The 21,932-nt window shown below is 37.2% G+C and overlaps 1 protein-coding gene across 4 annotated transcripts in view; it reads right to left on the bottom strand.

Moving 5' to 3' along the window:
* Nsmce2 (NSE2 SUMO ligase component of SMC5/6 complex) overlaps positions 1 to 21,932 on the bottom strand; it is a 221,129-nt gene that overhangs the window by 97,001 nt on the left and 102,196 nt on the right. Inside the window, exon 5 of one of the 4 annotated variants that reach the window (XM_076836113.1) lies at positions 2,774 to 2,857. The exons of 2 other annotated variants lie outside the window; for them this stretch is intronic. In XM_076836113.1, the coding sequence (XP_076692228.1) occupies positions 2,774 to 2,857 (84 nt within the window). The remainder of the gene's footprint in view (positions 1 to 2,773; positions 2,858 to 21,932) is intronic. One more of the 4 variants, XM_076836114.1, reaches the window with a different exon arrangement.

The raw sequence follows: 21,932 nt of genomic DNA, 5'->3' as shown, positions 1-21,932 counted from the left end.
TTTCCTATCACAATAGTGCTGCAGTTCACCCAGGTCACCAGCTTGCTCAAGCAAGATGAGGGGGTATCAGTGAGCGCTGGGCACTAGTTCTCCATTTAGCATGAGATGAGCTCCATGATGACAGGTTCTCACTGGAACCAAGTTCTGTGAAGCTAGGTGTTTGCACAAGACCATTTCCTAGCTAGCAGTGATAGGAACTTCTTCCTATTAAAGTCATTTAGAAAATTCAGAAACTGGGGCTGGGTGGTAGAGGTGGGGGTGAGCCTGTGAAGTTTACCAGGTAAGCTCAGCTCATCATCTTGACCCACAAGCCTAAACCACGCTGTGCACAGCCGTCAGTGGCTGCCCTAGGGTACTCTTCCCTTTCACTTCACTGGCTCCATCGCAGAGCAACTTTATCTTCTTTACACTGTCCTGTTTACCCAATGTTTTTTTTTTTTTCTCTCTTCAGCTATGCCAGGTCTGACCCTCATGCCCTGCTCTCTTCTCATTCTGTGTACGCTCCCTGGATAATCTCATCTACTTCTTGGCTTCAACTGTCATCTGTATCAGAGGTTCTCAAACTCCTCCCCAGAACGTTGCTTACATAGGAACACACTCTCATCAGGAACCTCTCTCTTCATACAGTGATTCCCCACCACATGGACACTCTGAAGTCTCAAAGGGGCATTTACAGCTTAAAGAACCATTTCTCATGCCTGAAGATCTATGGTCTCGGACATCTGTCTGCTCTGTCATCCAGAGTTGATATGTCACCATCATCCGCTGAGTTATATACTCTAGGAACTTGAAAATCACTGCTACTAGACCCAAGTGGATCACAAACTGACTAAAATAAAACATAACACCTTCAGACACACACACACAGGGATCTGTTTAATGATTTCAAGCCTCTGTGGTAAAATTTTACCAAAAAGGGACAAGAATCTAAGGAGTCAGAGGTCTGTAGGATACTGAAGAAAAAGATGTCAGAAAAAGGACCTTAGAAAGACAACAAAGAAAGTAACCTATGCCTACTCTGCCACCATACAAGGTCCTCGGAGCCAGTTTACACAGGGCTGGCTTTAAGGCAAAGGATGCAAAGGATGCAGATCTAAAGACAGCATAATTCTGAAATTGCCCTGCAGCTTGTCCTCAGGCTGCCCAACTTCAGAAGAGACCCATCCCACAGTCTAAAATCCCTGTCTAGCCCTGTCTACATCATGACCTTCAAAAGAAGGAAAGAAACAAAGAAAAGGGCAATGCACGGAGGGGTGGGAGGATCACAGTGGGTCAGACACTCGTTACCTCTCAGGTGACTCTTTCTCTGGCTCACCTTACTCCTCTGTCTTTATTTATGGTACAGTTTAAGTACTGTCCTACTTGCAGGAATTTGGACAACACAGCACACACCTTGCTAAAATGGGAAAGTATAAGTTCTAAAAAATATATGAGTTTTGAGAGTTCAACGTACTATAAACGGTGAGCATATTCATCCTTTCCCTATTAATTAACATTTATTGAAGTAAGGGATTATGGTTTTTTTCTTTTGTAAAAACCTTTTTAATTTCTCCTATCAGCACATAATACACTATAATGTTCCGTTTGCTTTAAAAAATGCTAAGTTTGTGTCACAAGAAGCTGTTACTAATCCACTAAGATAGGACAGTACTGAGATTTTCCTCTCAGAAGAGGTGACAGGCTTGTTTGAAGAGTCTGGATGCCCTTAGCCCAGTGTCCATCACAGTAGAGTCTACTATGAAGCTATTGATCTTGCACCAAGGCGTCTCCTTGTGAAGTACACATTGCTAGCTGTTAGATGAGGAAAACAGGGCCCTCTTCCTCATTAGCATCAATTTCATCCAAGGCCAAAGGAAAGCCACAGGATTGGAAATTTGGCCAAAGGGCCTAGAAAATTCATGAGCTGGCTAATCAGCATCTTAATAACCAGGAATGGTCTAAATTATTTGCAAAGCAATTCAGCTCCATATCATTATTAGTACACAAGAAAAGTTCTGTAGCAACACATAGGGATTCATATGCACTAGTAAGCTCATGGGGTCTTAAACTCATGCAAATCTGGGTTAAGCTCAGTAAATACAAGATTTGCTGCAGGATTCTAATTATATAAATAAATAAAAGTGAGATTGTTAAAACAAGTTTTAAAAACCTAGTTTGTAAAAAATAAATCTTTTCTAGAGTCTATATTTACTTATCCTATCTAAGTTTTTTTTTTTGCAAAACCTCATCTACTGTTAAAAATATCATATATTTATGCATACAAATGTGTGTGTGTGTGTGTATGTGTATGTGTGTGTGTGTGTGTGTGTGTATCTAATATGTATATAAACAGGATTGCTCTGGGTAAATTCCTGTGAAATTTAGTGACTGTTTATTATGGTTGGAGCTGTGAGGCAGCAGAAGAACAAGAAAGAAAGGGAGGGGGGTGGGAATGGTGTTTAAGTCCCATACTCGTAGTGCACTTTAATAAGTTTACACAATATCCAATTTAAAAAAAATCTGAGATTCACTTAATAGCTGTAAGGGTTTTGTCCTGTTATCTACACTGTCAACCTTTCTTGGTAAGACACTGATGTATTAAAGACACTGATGTGTTAAAAGATTTATTGAAATCTGGTTTAAGTGCCGTGACAGATAAGCTGAATATATTACAGAGAATCTGTGTTCTATTTTCTTCTATAACATGCATAGGACTTGAGGCTCTTTCAAATACTACTGGGACTGTTTTGAGGAAAAAGAGACAGATGAGAATGGAAGAAAAAAATTCTATAACCTCGTTCATTGCCTGCTCTACTTGCATCCTTATCCTTAATCTGGTCGAACTCATTGTGTCTTCCATCTTCTTTAGGTTTCACTGCTGCAAGAGAGACCCAGGTTAGGAAGTGACTTGAGTATAATGCCAGGATCAGTGCTGCAATGGGATGAGAGCCAGAAGAGGCTGTGAAGACAGGACTGGCAATGAGTATGGGAGATCCTCAGAATGTGGCATCTACAACACATATCCCACTTACTGTGTAGGGGTAGAATTTGCAAAAACCAAACAAATAATACTCACCTAAAAGAAAGGGGTCTATTGTCATCAAGATAATAGTACTTAGTACTCTCTATGCAAAATGTGCACTTATTAAGTTCTTAACATGTTCTTCTGGGAAGACTCATTCTGGTGCATTATGGAATGAACAGGAAGCATGGTGTGTGACAATGGGGACAGGCATCACCTGGGAAGTACAGAGTTCACACCAATGGATGGCTACAAGACAGTGTTTACCTTGATGAGCTTTGCAGACTCTAATACTCGATCTCACTGACTGGACTCAGGAATGCAGACTCATGCTAACAAAACTCACAAAGACACTGATATATTTAAAAAAAAGATGACTTTATTAATTCATAGCACACAACATCTATGTCAGCCTGATAGTGGAATACCTCCTTGGGAAGCAAATGATATGAGGAAATCTGGGGAAGCTGGGTGCACACAGAGGCAGAGCTAGTGCAATAAATGAGAAGAATCCCAGAGAAATGTGGCAAGAGCCTCTGCAGTTCTCTAGAACAGGACTGTCTGTTTGCCAGGCACACAGGATGCTGGCCTTGACCTGGTGGGTAGTGTTGGTCTGACAGTGCTTTGTTTGATACCATACAATTTATATTAGAAAAGCTTTTGTTTTTCTTTGATTGCAGAGAAAGCACTCTTTGGATGAAAAGTGTGTGTGTGTGTGTGTGTGTGTGTGTGTGTGTGTGTGTGTGTGTTTAAGATGTCAATACCCTCAATAGTCAAATCTTACTACTCAAGGTAGGTGTGCATGCACACGTGTGTGCACACGTGTGTATAAGACGCCAATATCTTCAACTAGGTTATAGTCAAATCTTACTGCCCAATGGGTGTGTGTATGTGTGTGTTCCATGGTATGGGGAATTGAACCCAGGGCTTCTTCACACAAGTGCTCCAGCGCTGAGCTACATCCTCAGCTTTTTCTTAAAATTGTATTCTGAGACAGGTCTCGCTAGGTTATCCAGGCTGGTCCTGAACTTTTGATCCTCCTGTCTCAGCCTCCTAGCTGGATTACATGTGTGTGCCACCACACCCAGTTCCAAGATGTCTTTCAATCTCTTAAGATCACATCATTTCTTTTCTTTAATCTATTAGGTATTCACTTCTCAGCTTAATGATTTTCAGAGGGTATTTTCGTTTCCCTGCTTTTTGGGATCAAGAAGGACACACCACACGGTGGGCTCCACATTGGCCTACAGTTCCACAAAGTGCTGGTTAAATTTAAATCAACCTATATTTACTGTGCCAACTTTATGCCCACTGCTGTGCCAGTACAAAATAATATTACAAAGTATAACAAGAGCCTCTAAGAAAATGTTTTATCTGCTGGATGCCTACAGCCTTTTGTTCTTTGTAAGGGACACCTACTCATTCATTTTTCACTGGTATCACAGACCCTCTACCTTGTACCAGGATCTTCTAGGTACAAAAACCCACAAAGATAACTATAATACTGTACCATTCCTTTTAAGAGTCTATGGTCTAGTAAAGAAATGATACATTTAACAAACAAACAGTACTGTTTTATGGTGGAGGGGGTACTTTACTATCTAGGGGAAGAGACAGAAGTCATATCTTTTTAAAAATCTGATTCTAAAAGAAATATAAGAATAATGATTATTTTAAAATTTAACTGAAGGGATATAAAGGTGTAAGTTCCTTCCTTCTCCTTCCATACCACTTTTTATCTCTGAAGAATGACATCCACTTACTAATGGAGTCAAGTTTGGTACATCCAGATTTTTTTCTATGTTCATGAAACAGACATTTATAAATAAATATAAATACAGCTTTTTACATTTATTATATAAATGTGCAACATTTTATATACGCCTACTTATATAATATACAAATACATATGCACCATTTATATAATATGTACATATGCATGGAATCACGCTGTATACTTATATTTGGAAACTTCTTTTACATTGAATTATTTGTTGTAATCTATAAATAGATTACACAAAATACAAATGCTTAGTTCAGAAAATAATTCTTTTATATCACCACCATCAGGTCAATAAAAAGAAAAATTGAGGAACTCTCTGTCTCCCAGCCCCAAATCATTGCATTTATGGTAATCATTTCCTAGCTTTCTTTGTAGTTTAACTACTATGAGGAAGAAAAAGTTTACATTTACCAGGATGGGCAAATGCCCTAGGGCAAAAGCACTTGGGTTCTGAAAGCCTCTCTGGAAGCTCACTTTCTTTCAGATTTCAGTTTTTAATTCTGTATCTTTTTATGCTTTCTTGAAGTTATTTCCCAAAATGAAATGAATGTTTAATGTATTTTTATTTTTAAAATTCCAAGCTATCTTTGTACTAATAGAAGAAGGTTGCCCTCCTTCACCCAAGTGGGGAGGGCTGTGGGCTGGGAGTGAGAGAGACAGAGAAGATGAAACTGCCATGCTGCCCTGTGGATATTTTCTTATATCGTCAATAGTTTCAATGATTTTCAGCAAGAAGATTGTTCAAATCACCTCACTGCCATATTTCCAGAGAATATCTGTATCACTTCTCAATTTCTTCCTTGCTTTAGAGTTATAGTAATAAATGAGAATTCTTATCTACTTAATTTAACTCCTTAGTGATATTAAGAAACAAACATCTTTGATTTTCCACAGTATAAATAGAGAATTACAATAAAGAAACAGAGTAAAGAATAAAGAAATGGAAAAGAGAATGAATAGGAAGTTACTCTTTTCCTTAAAGAGTTTCCATTTTCTTTTTGAAGACAGAGAAGATGTATATGCATAAAACAATTTAACATGGGACAGTCTAGGGCAATAAAGATACAGTTTAAGTGCAATAACATATTCACACTGATTTCTGATGTATTGTCAACTGAAAAAAGAAAGTTGTAGAATGGTATGTTTGTATAAAACACATATCTACATATCCATCTCTCCATCTGTGCCTGTGCCTCCTGTGTATGTAAATGAATATGCGCATGATACACATGCCAATGCATATTTTAAAAAAATTTTTTTAGTTGTTGTTAGACCTTTATTTTTTATTTATTTACATGCAGTGCTGAGAAACTAACCCAGTATCTCACACATGCCAGGCCAGTGTGCTACCGCTGAGCCATAGCCCCAGCCCCAGGCCCTATGCATACTTTTGTTTATGCATAAAGGAGTTATTTTAAGACACATAGATGGACTAGAACTGGGAAGTCAGCAGAGCTATCTTTTCACTTTCAAATATTCTACATAATATTTTTTACAACAAATATATAACTTTAAAATTAGGAAAAACAAATTTACATTCACAGGAAAATACATTAAGTTGAAATGAGAGTGCAGTATGGGTGGGGGACTGGGGTGGGTGAACAAGAGTGATATTTTGAGTAGAAATCAGGCAAGGAATGAAATCGATACCCAAAAAAGACCTTAAGGAAGAATATCTGGCTCAGACTAAGTCCAGTTCTCATGGAAGAAAGATGATTAAATGGCCAAAACAGAGTTATAGCATAAAATATGAAAGCCTATCAATATTAAGAGTTTAATCACTGGTTTAATGGGAAATAGAAGTCATGACAGGTCATTTCACAAGGAAGTACATGAGGTAATATGAACCTTATGGAGTAGTTTGTGTAGGACGAGATATAACATGTGAAAATCCCTGGTAACTTGTCAGTAATTATAGGCTTTGTTAAGTGAGTTATATTAAAAAGTATATTTTGGGGAGATTACCTTGATAATCTTGTACCACAGGGGAGGAAAGGCTCAGAGCAAGATCCCTCAACTGCATAACACACTTGAGAGAGCTTGCCCAGTTCTCACAATGTAAAAAATGCAGACACTGTCTGACCTCACAGGATGGTCTGTAATTCCAGCTACTCAGAAGGCTGAGGCAGAAGGATCACAAGTTGGAGGCCAACCTGGGCAACTCAGCAAGGCCCTGTTTCAATACAGAATTTAAACAGCTGGAGATACAGCTCAGTGTTTGCCTAGCATGTTCAAGGCCCTGGGTTCAATCCCCAGTATCACACATGGCGGGAGATGGGAGGGTGCAGGGGGATCACAAAAAACAGTAACAAAACTAAGCAAAAAAAGAACTGATACCCTGGTTGCAGGAACAGAAAAGATGAAGCCAAGAGATTTTTCTAAATAAGTAATCAATAAGGCTCTACTTATTGCATGCAGGGCATGAAAGAGGAAAAGGCAAAGACTTCTAGGTTTCCCATAGGGAAATGATGGAAAGGTGATATCTCTGACAGAGCCAACCCATATTTGTGATCTACAGTGTATCTGGAGTCATGACAATCTTATCACCTCTGTTAGTCCCAACATATAACCCTCCCCACTTTTCATCACTTGGGTGAAGACCAATCAAATTGCATTAGTACAAAGACGGGTTGAGATTTTAAAAATAAAAGGGCATTTATACTGATTTTGTTTTTGGAAAAACATGTCAAGAATACCTAAAAATCTGGGCTGGAGTTGTGACTTAAGTGGTAGAGCACTTGCCTAGCATGTGTAAGGCACTGGGTTTAATTTTCAGCAACACACATTAATAAAAAAATGAAATAAAATAAAAAAGGTCCATAGACAACTAAAAAATATATTTTAAAAAAGAATACCTAAAAATCTTAAAATTTAGCATGCAAAATCACTACCTATTTAATGCAATGGGCAAAACTTTGTGATTGCTTGTTGAAAATTTAAAAACTCCAAATGACTTAAAGGAAGAAAAAGTCTACATAAATAAAAATAACCGATAGTTTTTAACATCTTTAGTGTTATTTTTTGGGGTGTTTTTACCACATGAGAGCCAGAATTGTAAAATTATGAAAACTAAAAATAATAATAATTATTAATTCCCCAAGTGGTTCTGATTTCCTGTGCTTTTAAAATTCTTTGCTTATAAGTAGATTCTGACTTGCAAAATGCACTCTACAACCCTAGGATGGAATCTTAAATCTTATTACAATATTATAGAATTCCCACAAGTCAAAAGGTCTGTAGGTGATCACATGACAGAACACAAAAATCGAGACCTGCCACATGCAGACCCCTTCTTTTTCCAAAAGGTCACATCCTGGTAGATGACAGGGCTGGGGATTGCACAACTAAGGCTCCAGAACTGGTTATGGCCCTGGAATGTGACCATTCTTTTGCAATGTAGTTGGTCACCATCACATGAAAATCTTGAGAAATAAAATCTCATTTACCTGGTAGTTCCTGTCAGAGAATAACTCATTCACACAACAGTCCTTTACTCTAAACTACTAAGCTATCCTTTCTAGTACTTATGACTAAGTTTTTAAAAGAACATTAAGAATGCTTTTACCTACAGTTCTTGAATGGAGTGTGAGGTTGTAGAGGAAGAAGAAATCTCTCTGCTTTAATAATAATAATATGAGAAAGAGGAGGTCAGAGAGGATGTAGATGAAACCAAATTGGCCATGAGTGGCTGACAGTTGAAGCTGGGGGGAGCACACAGACATCCACACTCCATCTTGCCTATTTTGTATACACTTGAAATCTTCCATAATATAATATGTCAAGGTTACCTTCTAACTCCATACCTAAAAAGAAATATCACAGTACTAGTAATAGCCTGAAATAAATGTATCATCCTTAAAACACTAAGATTTTCAGAGTTCCTGAGGCTTATTTTTTCAACAATAACAACAATCATGCCAGACAATAATCCTGATTATGTCCATTGCACACAGAGCACTGCACAGAGCAGGAGGTTCCTGTTCCTGATCTCAGCTAACCCTCATAATACCAATACAATGGTGACATTCAAATCTGTGAAAAAGAAAGATTGGTTCAGAGGAATTAAATGATCTTCATATCAATCGTTCATTCATTCCACTTTACTGAACAGCTACTGTGTGCTAGGCAGATCTGTCCTAGGTGTTAGAAAGAAATGTGGTTCCTCCTACTAAGAGGTGCAGAGTATAATAAAGGGAACTCATTTATAATGTGACAAACCATGATCTAATGTGACCTGTGCCACAATAAAGTTTTTTTCAAAATTTCTTTTGTTGTGACCTGCTATAAAAATACAATTACATTACACCCCAATATATAAAAATATGTGTTTAAGTGAAACAAATGTTTTGTGAAACACTATTCCTTTATGACACACACTGGTCTCTGCTAATATGCCCTATTCGGTACTCTTCCTTTTTTCATGAAATGCTAGTCACAACTGCTTATATAGATTTCTTTATCTGTAGTGGGTAGTGACTTGCAGAGTGCAAAAGCAATGTGATGAGCATGAGCAGAGTACTGAGGGGACACACAGGGAAACAAATTCTGTTCTAGGCAGGGATGAAAGGCTTTTCAAAGCAACTGGTCTCTGATGACTTATGAACCTTACAGTGGCAGAACTAGAACAAAGATGTTCAGATGCTTTAATCACTTTGCTCTTGCAATATATTGTTCTATTTTACACTGGCCAAATCCATAGCAGCAATAGACTGTGAACTCACTAGCAATCAGAGAAGTAAGTCATTGTCTTAAAGAATGTCAGCAGCCATTCACATTTACTGAGTCTTTATTATGGGCACAGTACTTCCTGTAGATTAGATCATCCTTTGACTACCTATAAAACAACTATAAACGTATTTTCTTTTTATACTATATAATTAATGCCTCCATCCTGACATGATAAAGTTTGTTCTATGGTTAATAGGTCTAAGTATTTGTCCTCTCAAAAATTTTATAAAATAAAGCCTTAAAAAAGTAAAAGACCAAGATAAAATATTAAATATAAAATCAGATACTGTAATTTTTAATCAACTACCAACATATTATGATGTTATTCACAGTCTTAATTTTCTATTTTGAAGTCTCAAAATTTTACTGTTGATCCAAGGCAGCTCATCTACTTTATACAGAGCTTAGTAAGGAGCCAGATAACCCTGATCCCTTTGCTTGAACAAGTATCTTGTGCTGCTGCCCCCTGCTGTCCAAGAAAGACAGGGGCAAGATCCTGGAAACCATCCACTTGGATTTTCTATTTTTATTTTTATTTTTATTTTTTTGCCCCTTTAGGTGCTTGTTTTGCAAACCTATTTTGTCCTTTTGCACCAACAATTTATTTGTGAACCTGACCTGGACTGGTAACTTCCTTTGCACCTTTTATCCATTCACTATAAAAAAGATAGTTCCCACATCAGCATCTAGCAGTCTGTAACAGGACTACTACTTAGAGGATATTCAACAAAGATCCATTGAGGAGACTGATACTGATGATGAACAGAAAATAGACTAAAGGAGGAAAGCTAGTAGGATTTCACAACTCAGAAAACTACAGCTGCTTCCCACTCACACTTCCTCAAGGGGAAACATGCTTTGAATATCAATGATAAAAAAATTTGGTTGGTGGATGATTTAAAAAGTAATCTCCTTAATTAAAATCAACCAAAACACCAATCAGGATTTGCACCTTTAATTATATAACTGAAGTGACTTATAAAATTGAAAGGATTCTAATTTACAGGTATTAACTCAATAATGGAGAATTAGCCAGCAGGAAAGGAGAATTATATTTTTAAGAAAGTTATTGGAAACCATCAGCCATTAGTAAAGACTTTCTGATGTTTGGATAAAGCTCTTTGCCTGGAAGACACACTTAGGCTTGATAATTCTGACAGTTCTGCAAAAGTATGAACAGGTCAATGTAATACATTCTATAAGGTCTTCAAAAGAGCTTCCACCTGGAGCATTTTGTTTTGTTTTGTTTTGTATGGTGTTGAGGACTGAACTCAGAGCTTTGTGCACCTTAGGCAAGCACTCCATTACTGAGCTACGTATATCCTTGGCCAGATCTATTTTAAATTAGACCACCAAGAATAACACTATTAAAAATCTATAAATATTTGGTTGAGAATCAAATGATAAAACACTCAAACAATTAAACATAGATAGCTAAAAATAACAAAGAGTCTCCTGAATTTTTAATCCATAATATCCATATGGAGAAAGTAGAACTGGGGGAAAAAAAAAAAAAAACTACTGGAGTCTACTGAGAATAAAGTTGAACTTCATCTAGAACATAAGCCTGAGGTCATTTTATTTCTTAAAATCCTTAATACTATTTCCAACTTTTGTATAAAGTATTTTCAAATCTTAAAATTCAGTATATCCCAAACCAAACTCTCCTTTTCTTTCTTCTACACTTTCCTCTTGCTAACTCTCTTCATTACTTTGAATTGATTCTAGTCTCTAAAGTGGCATGCACATGAAAATTCACTGGAAAGGAAGCTAAAATATTAAAACTCGTGTAGTAGATACATGCTTCAAAAATACTCTTTAAGAGTTTGTGATTTTTAAAAGGCTGAGAATACTAATGCACAATACTGTGCACAATACTAACTTCCCAATACTGTGTGCCTCAGTAGGCTCAGAGCTTACATTTCCTGAGTCTCTTTCATCTCTCCTCTCCTTTCCACTTCCATTGCAACTGCCTAGATCAGGTTCTCCATGTCCTGCTTGCATTTCTGTGGCCATCTATTCTGTCTTTCTTCCTGTAGCATCTTTTTCCAACTCATTCTTCACTCTGCCACTAGAGGCATCTTCACAAGTCAAATAACAGCACTTGTCAAAAAACAAACAGAAATATATAAAAAATAGTCCAAAAACCTTGACAGTTCCCAGGGTTTTCTAGAATCTTATCTCAATCTGGAATAGTGGAAAGCAAGCATGGACTTCAAGCTTTGGGTTGTTTTGGCCTGCCTCTTGTACACATTGTCTGGGGGAACCTTCTGGGTTTCCTGAGCTTCTATTCTACTTGTGAATGGGATATGGACAGTTCACAAGACTGTAGGAGAACTGAACAAACTGAGATGTGTGACAGGAAACTGAGCATGGAGGCGGCACATGCTCCAATGCCTGTTCTAGGCTCACTTGCTCTGGTTGCACTCAGCCTTGTTCCTGCAAAACTACACTCGCCCGCCCATCCATCATGTTACACACCAACCCCTCTGGAACATTTGCTTTCCTCAAACATAACACATGCTCTCAGTCCCCTTGGGCTCTGATTACACTACCCCTCAACCTTAAATGCCCTTGCTGCCTTCTCCAGTGAAACAACCCAGGACCAGCTCAAATGTCAACTCTTCCAGGAAGTCTTCTCTTCATTCTGTGACCAGAATTCATTACATTGCCTCTGTGTTTGCCCAGCATGCTGCATGCAGCTTTATTTTAGCACTTCTGGGTTATATTTTTACTTATTTACATAGATGTTACCTGCACTGAACTGTAAATTCCTCCCAGGCAGAAGGCTTGCTTTTCTTCTTTTTATTTTCAGCAATTAACACCTTGTACTGAAAGGTATTTAAGAAATGTCTGCTGATTGAATAAATAAATATATCAAAACACTTTCGAAAGGAATAGTTTTGTCTTTTGTTTTATTTATTTATTTATTTTTTACCAAAACATCAAGCACTTTTTTTTCTACTTTTGAAATAACTCTTCGAAAAGAATGGCTATCAGAAAAATGTACCATAATTCATTTAATTTTTTAAAAATATTTATTTTTTAGTTTTCGGTGGACACAACATCTTTGTTTGTAAGTGATGCTGAGGACCGAACCCGGGCCGCACGCATGCCAGGCGAGCGCACTACCACTTGAGCCACATCCCCAGCCCCAAACAGTAGCAGATTTTTTTTTTTTTTTTGGTGCTGGGAATTGATCATTTAATCTTTATCAAACATAAAATAATAAATGACCTAAAACTGTACAATGTTAATACTTAAGATTAAAAACAATGCATAGAACAAGATAATGTTTTTAAACTGTCAAACTGGCTTAAAATTTAATGATATCAATTGTTACACACTATTAGACTACCAGTGATTATACTACTAATAGGGGGCAATGATTCAAACGGGAATAAATCAATGGTGATGCATACATAAAATGTGATATTAGGGATCAACTTAAATTGGTGTTTTTAAATATTTAACGAACTAATATGATACTGAGTGAAATAATCAGAACACTAAACTAAACCCAACTTTGCAAATATATATTTTCTAGAGACAAAGACTAAGGAAATATATAAGAAGTTACTAGGAAGTTATTTCTATGTAATAAGATGACAGACAATTTTTATTTTGCCCTCTTTATTAGCTGACTCTTCTGTAATATACACATTTTTATAATTAGAAAAGTAATTTTAAAAAGACTGGGCATGAGCAGGGGTTGTGGCTCAGTGGTGAAGCACATGCCTAGCACATGTGAGGCACTGGGTTTGATCCTCAGCACCACATAAAAAAACTAAATAAACAAAATAAAGGTATTGTGTCCATCTACAACTAAAAATATGTTCTTAAAAAAGACTGGGCATATAGAATTTCTAATTAAAGCTTAATGAGATTTGCAAACACAAAAAATAGTTTAAGAGCAAAATAAAAGGCCTCTTGATTTTTAATATTAATTTTAATACATTTAATCCAACATAATTAAAAACTAAGAGTTAAAGCTGTGTCTTAAACAAAGACATTAATAAAAAGTTGTCCTTAGTTCTAAACAGAAAGGAGAGTAAGTAAACATGTGACTCATTATTTGGTAGAAAGCAGAGCAGCAGCTTTGGAGGGGGAGGGACCCAGCTGGCATCCCATCAGCTCAGCCCCTCCTCAGCTGTGTGACTTGCTCTCTCTGAGCTGCAAGCAGCCAACCTACAATCAGGGGCAGGGTCTACACTCACTCATGGCTGATCAAAAGACTGTCTCAAGGCACCATTTATAAAATCCCCATCACAATGGCAGGGATATTGGAGGGCCTCTCCTCCTCACAGATCTGGAGACCCCCACCCTCTCAGTGGTTCATGTATCTAGGGACTGTTCCCCCATTCTGAGGATGGACCGGCAAAGGCAGAGTTCATTCTGAATTGAAGGGAACTTGCAAAGTCTGGTTAAGCTTGTTGGGTAGTAAAGGCTGATTCTAAAACAGACCAAATGACCTCTGATACTGCAGTCTGCACCAGTCATGGCTGTGATGTGGCCTCTGTAAAGCAGCAGGGTGGCTAAAGGAAGACTGGGGAGGGGATAGCAAAAACAAGCGTTAGGGAGGACATACAAGATGAGGAAGAGAAAGGAGAGAACCAGTTTGGAGGGCAATGTCATCAAACAGGCAGAGAAAAGAGGAAACTAAGGGAGAAAGCAGAAATAATCAGACTGCCAAACAAGGAGGAGTAAGGAAAGAGAGCCCGTTCTTCCTCTCCATTCCCTCTCCCAAAATTATCCCTCACTTGTGTCTACTTCCCTGCTTCTTTGTTCCTCTCACTCCGCCTTCATTATCAAAATCACGTTGTATTCTCAAGAGTCAGGCCCATTCCCACTCCCTCTGGGACAAGTGCATTCCTTCCTGCAGGAGTCAGAGAGTGAGAGCCTCGGCAAACACTCTAGAGTGGCCCCCAATGCCGGAAATGGAGACCACAGCCTCACCCATGAGCTCTATCTAGATTGACTCCCAGTGCAGACAGGACGGGGCATAGCACAGGGAGAGCAGCTGTACATCTCTCTACTTTCTGTCCTTGCCCATCACTGTCCTTGTCTGTAGATCTTCAACTATAAACCATACACAGTCTTCCTTTACAAGCCACCCACACAAATATTCCATGATTAGGATTTTTTATCTGATAATCATATGGTTACCTTCTTTTTCTGGTGAATTTCTAAAATATTATTTTAAAATGCCAGGATTGGACATGTTTAAAAGTAAATCCACACAAGTGGGCCACAAGAATCTTTAGCTGAAGCCATGGGGTGGGAATGCATCGTTTCCAGAGTGCATCACCTGGAGTCCCAGGGTGTCAATGAAATGTGCCAAGAATAAGCTTGAAACAAAATGCTGGATTTTGGTTTTGTTTTTTGAAGAAAATTATATGCATTTTTAATTTTTTTATTTTTGCAGATAGATATGATGGCTGAATTGAATCAAACATTTGGTACATTTGTGGATACTAAATGAGAGCAATTTCAGAGACTCAGGATACACTAATAAGTTAAAAGGTCTATTAACAACCCACTTTTTGGAAATTATTACTTGAAAAATCAGAAAACACTAACTCACAAGTATCTGGAAATGTGTTCACTCTCCAGTTAAAATGTGTTATTTTACACCTTATCAAACAGTACAATGATTTGTCCACAATTGCCAAGAGCCATACTCCCTGAAGTAACACTTAAAATGTCCTTGCAGACAGCTTTACTCAGAGGTGTAATTTGTTTCTATGTTAAAACATTTTCTTGTAAAATATACCAACAAAAATAAGTCCCTTATTAAATTAAAAAAACGAGTCCCATATTTTTTTAAAAAATATTTTTATTAGTTATTAAATAAAAAATATTTAATAAATTAAATTAATAAAAATATTTTTATTAGGGACTTATTTTTGTTTGGTATATTTTATTTACTTATTTATATGTGGTGCTGAGAATTGAACCCAGTGCCTTGCATATGTTAGCCTCAACCCCAGCCCAATGAGTCCCTTATCAAATAAAACAAATGCACTCCAAGGCACAAGGTATCTATCAAAGGAGCTGCTTGGCTCTCTCTCTCTCTCTCTCTCTCTCTCGGACCCTGAACCTTCTCAGTGGTATCAGCCATCTGCAGGACTGAGAACAGTGTGAGCTGGTGATTGTCACTCCTTCCACCTGTTTTGCAGCTCTCAGGACAAAACCAAGAATGGAACAAGAGCTTCAGGGCTCTGAATGACTACTGAGTAGTGTTGACTGTTAAAAGTATACAGAAAGCCTACATCCTGGGAGCAAATTTTTACCCCTCACACATCAGATAGAGCAGTAATCTCTAGGGTATATAAAGAACACAAGAAGTTAAGCACCAAAAAAACAAATAACCCAATCAATAAATGGGCCAAGGATCTGAAGAGACACTTCTCAGAAGAGGATATACAATCAATCAACAAATATATGAAATAATGCTCATCATCTCTAGCAATCAGAGAAATGCAAATCAAAACTACTCTAAAATATCATCTCACTCCAGTCAGAATGGCAGCTATTATGAAGACAAACAACAAGTGTTGGTGAGGATGTGGGGGGAAAAGGTACATTCATACATTGCTGGTGGGACTACAAATTGGTGCAGCCAATTTGGAAAGCAGTATGGAGATTCCTTGGAAATCTGAGAATGGAACCACCATTTGACCCAGCTAGTCCTCTTCTCGGACTATACCCAAAGGACTTAAAAACAGGATACTACAGGGACACAGCCACATCAATGTTTATAGCAGAACAATTCACAATAGCTAAACTGTGGAGCCAACCCAGATGTCCCTCAGTGGATGAATGGATTAAAAAAATGTAGCATTTATACACAATGGAATATTACTCAGCATTAAAAAAGAACAAAAATCATGGCATTTGCAAGTAAATGGATGGTGTTGGAGAAGATAATGCTAAGTGAAGTTAGCCAATCCCAAAAAAACAAATGCTGAATGTTTCCCCTGATATAAGGGGAGTGATTCATAGTGGGGTAGGGAGGGAGAACATGGGAGGATTAGATTAATTCTAGATAGGGAAGAAGGGTGGGAGGGAAGGGGAGGAGGAAGGGGATTAGCAAGGATGGTGAAATGTGATGGTCATCATTATACAAAGTGCATGTATGAAGACTTGAATTGGGTGCCAACATACCTTATATACAAACAGAGATATGAAAAATGAGGTATATATGTGTATTAAGAATTGTAATGCAAAAAAGTACATGTATAATGGCATAAACTGGTGTGATCATACTTCATATACAGAGATATGAAAAATTGTGCTCTATATGTGTAATAAGGATTGTAATGCATTCCACTGTTGTATCAATACAAAAATGATTGGGAAAAAAAAAAGTATGGCTGGGTTTGAGGTGAAAAGTGTCAAAGGGACAGGAAGGTTGTTACAGATCTAAGAGAGCTGCAAGCTGAAGGGAAACCTTGGGCTGTCACTGTCACTGTTAGCTAATTTGCTTTCTGGCACTGCCTCACTGTGCCTCTAATGACGGAACCCAACACTGATTTAAGAGCTGATTTTAGCATCTGAGGAAATGTGTAAGGACATCAGGTTCTCAGACTCAGCTTATTTTAAGGATTAGGACATATAGCCTAAAAATGAAATGCTGCATATGTGGTAATTTACTCTCAGCTTTAGCACCCTGGATGAAGCCACTTTGTTTTAGCAACACAGACTGTAGCAAAAGTACCCAAAATAATCACTAATTTTTAAAAACCCAATATCCTAAAAAGAGATCACACTATTACTGGTGCATTGACTTTCCATTTTCTCCTACTGCTAAGAGTTCCTTTCTTTTCCTCAAGAAAGCCAATTAATAAGCAACATCTTGTAATAGTTAAAAAAAAGTATGGAAAACTTTTTTATGTAAAATGTAAAACTACAAAAAAGCAAACAACTGTAGTCCTGTCAATAATTTCCTGGATATGACACCAAGTAACAAAAGCAAAAACAGTCAAAAAGGATTGGGTTAAACTAAAAAGCTTCTAAACAGCAATGGAAACAAGTGTTAAGAGACAATCCACAATTGGAAGAAACTATTTGTAAGCCACACATCTGATAATAGGCTAATATCCCAAACATATAAGGAACTCAAGCAACTCAACAGTAAGAAAACACATAACCTCAAGAACCTGAACAGGTATTTCTCAAAAGAAGACACAGGAATGACCAACAAATAGATGAAAAATGCTCATCTACTCTAATGCAAACTAAAACCAGAATGAGACATTGTCTCACTACAATTATATTGACTACTTTCAAAAAGACAGAAAGAATAAGTATTGGAGAAGACCTGGAGAAACAGTACCCTTGCGCTCTGATGGTGTGATTATCAGTTAGTATAGCCATTATGGAAAACAATTGGGGGTTTCTTCAAAAAAACTCAAAATAGTATTACTATATAAACCAGCAATCCCACTTCTGGGTGTATATATCCAAAGGAACTGAGGCCAGTATGTCTGGCCTTGTGCACGCAGCATTACTCACGGTAAACAAGATATGAAAACAACCTAAATGTCTGTCAGTGGATGAATGGATAAAATATGACATACATACAGAATAGAATATACTATTCAGCTTTTAAGAAGGTGGTTTTTCATTTGTAACAACATGGAAGAACCTGGAGGACATGATGATAAGTGAAATATGTCAGGCACAGAGACCAATACTACATGCTCTCACGGTATAATCTAAAAAAATGTAGACTCTAAAAACATTGAGGTCATAGAAGAAGAGAGTAGAATGGTGGTTACAACAAAAGACTGGAGATGGGGAAGGAGAGGGAAAGGGTCAAAGGGTATAGATTTTCAATTAGAAGGAATAAGTTTTAGTGACATATTGCACATTTAGCTGCCCACTGTTCATAACAATGTATATTTCAAAACTGCAGAGTAGATTTTAGATGTTATCATTAAAAAGTATTTAAGGAGATATGCTAATTAGCTTGATCTAATCATTCCACAATATATATAATCCATCAAAACATCACACGGTATCTCATATATACACAATTATAAGTCATAAATTCAAAATTAAATTAATTCTTACTACTGCAAGGTAATGATACAGCTGTACCCAGACTTTTAAAAAGCATGGGTAAATGTGTTTATTAATTTGCACATCTGCCTTCCCAAGCCAAGAATGTTTTTCCTGAAGGATTGTTATTAATTTTTTGCCTTAAATCTCCCAGTTTCTAGCAAGTAGTAAGAGGTCCATAAATAAATGTAACAATGAATGAAAGAAAAAAAAATAAAACTTCACAGAATAAGGTGTTGTATAAATGTAGATTTAATGAGCTTTTATTGAGGGCCTCCTTGTTGCTAGATCCTCTGTGTAGACTTTGATGTACATTATTTAATACATTTGTAAGGGTAAGACACATCTGCAGTGATAACAGAGTAACTACTGGATAAAACTGAAACTACTGGGTTATACTGAAATCAGACCCTTTAGATTATAAGCTGAAAAGGCCTAGTTAATCAAACCTTTCAAGTTATGCTAAAAAATTGATGTGCTTCTAAAATGTAGCAGCAGAACATCCGCATGACTGCCATTTGGGGAAATGCTAATGTAGGACTGGTACTCTACTCCCTACTCCTGCTCCAAAGCAGAGTAAGGGTACCCCTTTGGGATACCAAAAGTGCCTCAGGGATATTTTTGGCAGCCAAGGTGCCTAAAGTCAGAAAGCCCTTTAAGGAATCTCTTTAACCACAACAGGGAACTGCATATGACATTCAAGAATTGTCATCAGCTCAATTTCCAAATGTTAGTTTTTCATGTAATCATCATCTATCTCATGGAAAATTCATATTGATCTCAGCTCTTTTTCTTTATTAGGAAGAAAACTCCAAGCCAGCATAAGTGAATAAGTAGATTTCAATCGTCTGAAAGGATTTTGGGTGTGGTTAAGATAGCTAACTTTGAAAACTTAGCAACACAGGATACATTATGAGTAAGTTCTTTTCTTTTTTAAATAATGATGTTAACTCACCAGATCCTTCTGAAAGAGTCCTTTTATGAATTTCAATGAAGTCAAGCAGAGAACAAGTTGTAATATGAAACACAATTTATGCAACTATGTCGAAATTCTCTGACAGAGTTACATCTTCTAATGTAAGAATTTTATGGTAAAACAATTTCAAAATAATATCAAGAATTATGCTAGGCTCATTTTGGTTTTAGATTGCTACAGGAAAACTCTATACAAATCATGGAAATCCTAAAGCAAAGTAATAGTGCCTTTAAATTAAAAAACAACACCCCTCCCCCCAAAAAATGTTCCTTACAGTTTAAATTAAAGAGCTAAAACTAAACCTCAATTGAAATTATACTGTTAGGCAACTCCAAAAGCTAAACACAAAAACATGCTAAAATAAAGATTGCAACATCAAGGGAAAAACCATTCTCATATATACAGTTTTAGATTCTCAGCCATTTCAGACTTCTGCCCTGATGAAATCAACTAAGCTTTCATAGGTTTTCCCACAGTGAACCAATAAGCTACTCACTATTTCTCAGACACACTGGTTTACTCAGGGAAAGGCACGCAACAGTTTAAAGGGCCAATAGATTCCCGTGGGTGAATTTGGTCTGCCTTTCAAAACCAAAGAACTTCCCATTATATAACCTTTACTAACAGAGAATTTTTATTAACTATAAGGCAGGCCACGCTGCATGCCTCAACACACTAAGAAAGAAACAGAACTTTCTGAACGGCATGATCTATCTTGTCTGGTAACATCGGAAAATCAATGAATCCTACTTGGAGATTTTAGGTTGATGTGGTGATGTTTTCAATAAAAAATGCCAAAGCATCTAACATAAACCTTCCACGATAGTTTATTGATTCTTTATAAAACAATGTAAGTCTTCAAACCACAGAATTCTGAGAATCTAACTTTTCCGAAAATCTAAGAAAAATAATTCAGTTTCACCATTTCTCATATTCATTTGACTTTGAAACAAAATAAACATATTACTCTATTTAATATTGTTGCACAAGCGAATTCATAAGAATGAAATGTGTTCAGAGTTCCTAGAAAAAATGTAGCAATACAGGCTGCCAACTTGTTCAATGTCAAGCTTTAGGCAGTATAGCAGCACAAGCAGTAAATGACTCAAGAGTGAATCACGCTTAAGCTATTTTTGCTTTTAAAGTACTGCCAGGCACTGTGTTAATATTCAATCCAGAGTAAATTTAGCCCAACAAGAAAACAAGTGTTTCCATGGTTGCTTCTTCATAGTGTTTATGGTATATATGCAGCCATTAGGCACAGGAATCCAGCCAGATAAATTAAGTAGAAATATCATCTTTCATTTATATCCAGGCTTTAGAACACTGAAAACACTAAATGAAACTTAGGCAATTCTTCCATCTCCTTCTGTCTTCTACCTCCCCAGGCCAAACAGCAAATATGCAGTTCCTTTAAAAGTTTTTACCATGAAAGTAGCGTAAGTGGATTGTAGGTTGTGGGTTTTATCTGGTTTTATATTAAGAATCACAATTCTCTGATAATCTAGCTACAAGGGAATAAAATACTGCAAGTACCTAGAAAAAATAATAAAACTTTGGTCTACAGATATCAAACAGAATTCTTACACAGTCTCATATACAGTCAATGCTCAGGATCTGGTCAAGTGGCCAACATTTAGAAAGTGTTAAGAAATATCAGGTACAAAAGAATGAATAACATTGTGATTGTTTTTTAAAAGTGTTAAAAAACACATAATATGAAATTTGTAATCTTTATCACTTAGCATTGGTGCTACCATTTGGATACTGAATGTTCCTCAGTGGTTCACATGTTGAAAGCTTGCCTGCCAGCCTGTAGTGCTACGGGAAGGTGGTGGGGTCTTTAATAGGCTGGGCCGAGTGGAAGAAGTCAGATCACCGGGAGTGCCCTTGCAGGGGATATTGTGTTTCAGGCCCTTTCCTGGCTCTCTCTTTGCTTCCCAGCTGCCATGTGAACAGGCCTCCACTACCACATGCTCTTACCATGATGCTGCCACCCACCCAAAGCCATGGGACCAGTGACCAAGGATGGAAACCTCTGAAACACTGAGTCAAAATAAACCTTTCCTCCTTCAAAGCTGATTATCTTAGGTATTTTGTTACAGAAAGCTGAAGAATACAGTAAGTGTTGAGTACATTCACAATGTTGCGAAACAGATCTCCAGAACTTTTCATCTTGCAAAACTGAAACTCCATACTAAGTTGATTTTTTAGGTCTCAATTTTTTCAGAATACACTTTTTCTATTTCAAATGCACATGGATTTTTTTATACCTTTATTTAATTTATTTATTTTAATGTGGTGCTGAGGATCGAACCCAGTGCCTCGTACATGCTAGGCGAGTGCTCTACCGCTGAGCCACGATACCAGACACATGG

The sequence above is a fragment of the Callospermophilus lateralis genome, chromosome 16 (genome assembly GCF_048772815.1).
Source record: "Callospermophilus lateralis isolate mCalLat2 chromosome 16, mCalLat2.hap1, whole genome shotgun sequence".
Taxonomy (NCBI): Eukaryota; Metazoa; Chordata; class Mammalia; order Rodentia; family Sciuridae; genus Callospermophilus; species Callospermophilus lateralis.
The sequence above is the reverse complement of the archived record's forward strand: the minus strand, read 5'-3'. Positions and strand labels throughout refer to the sequence as shown.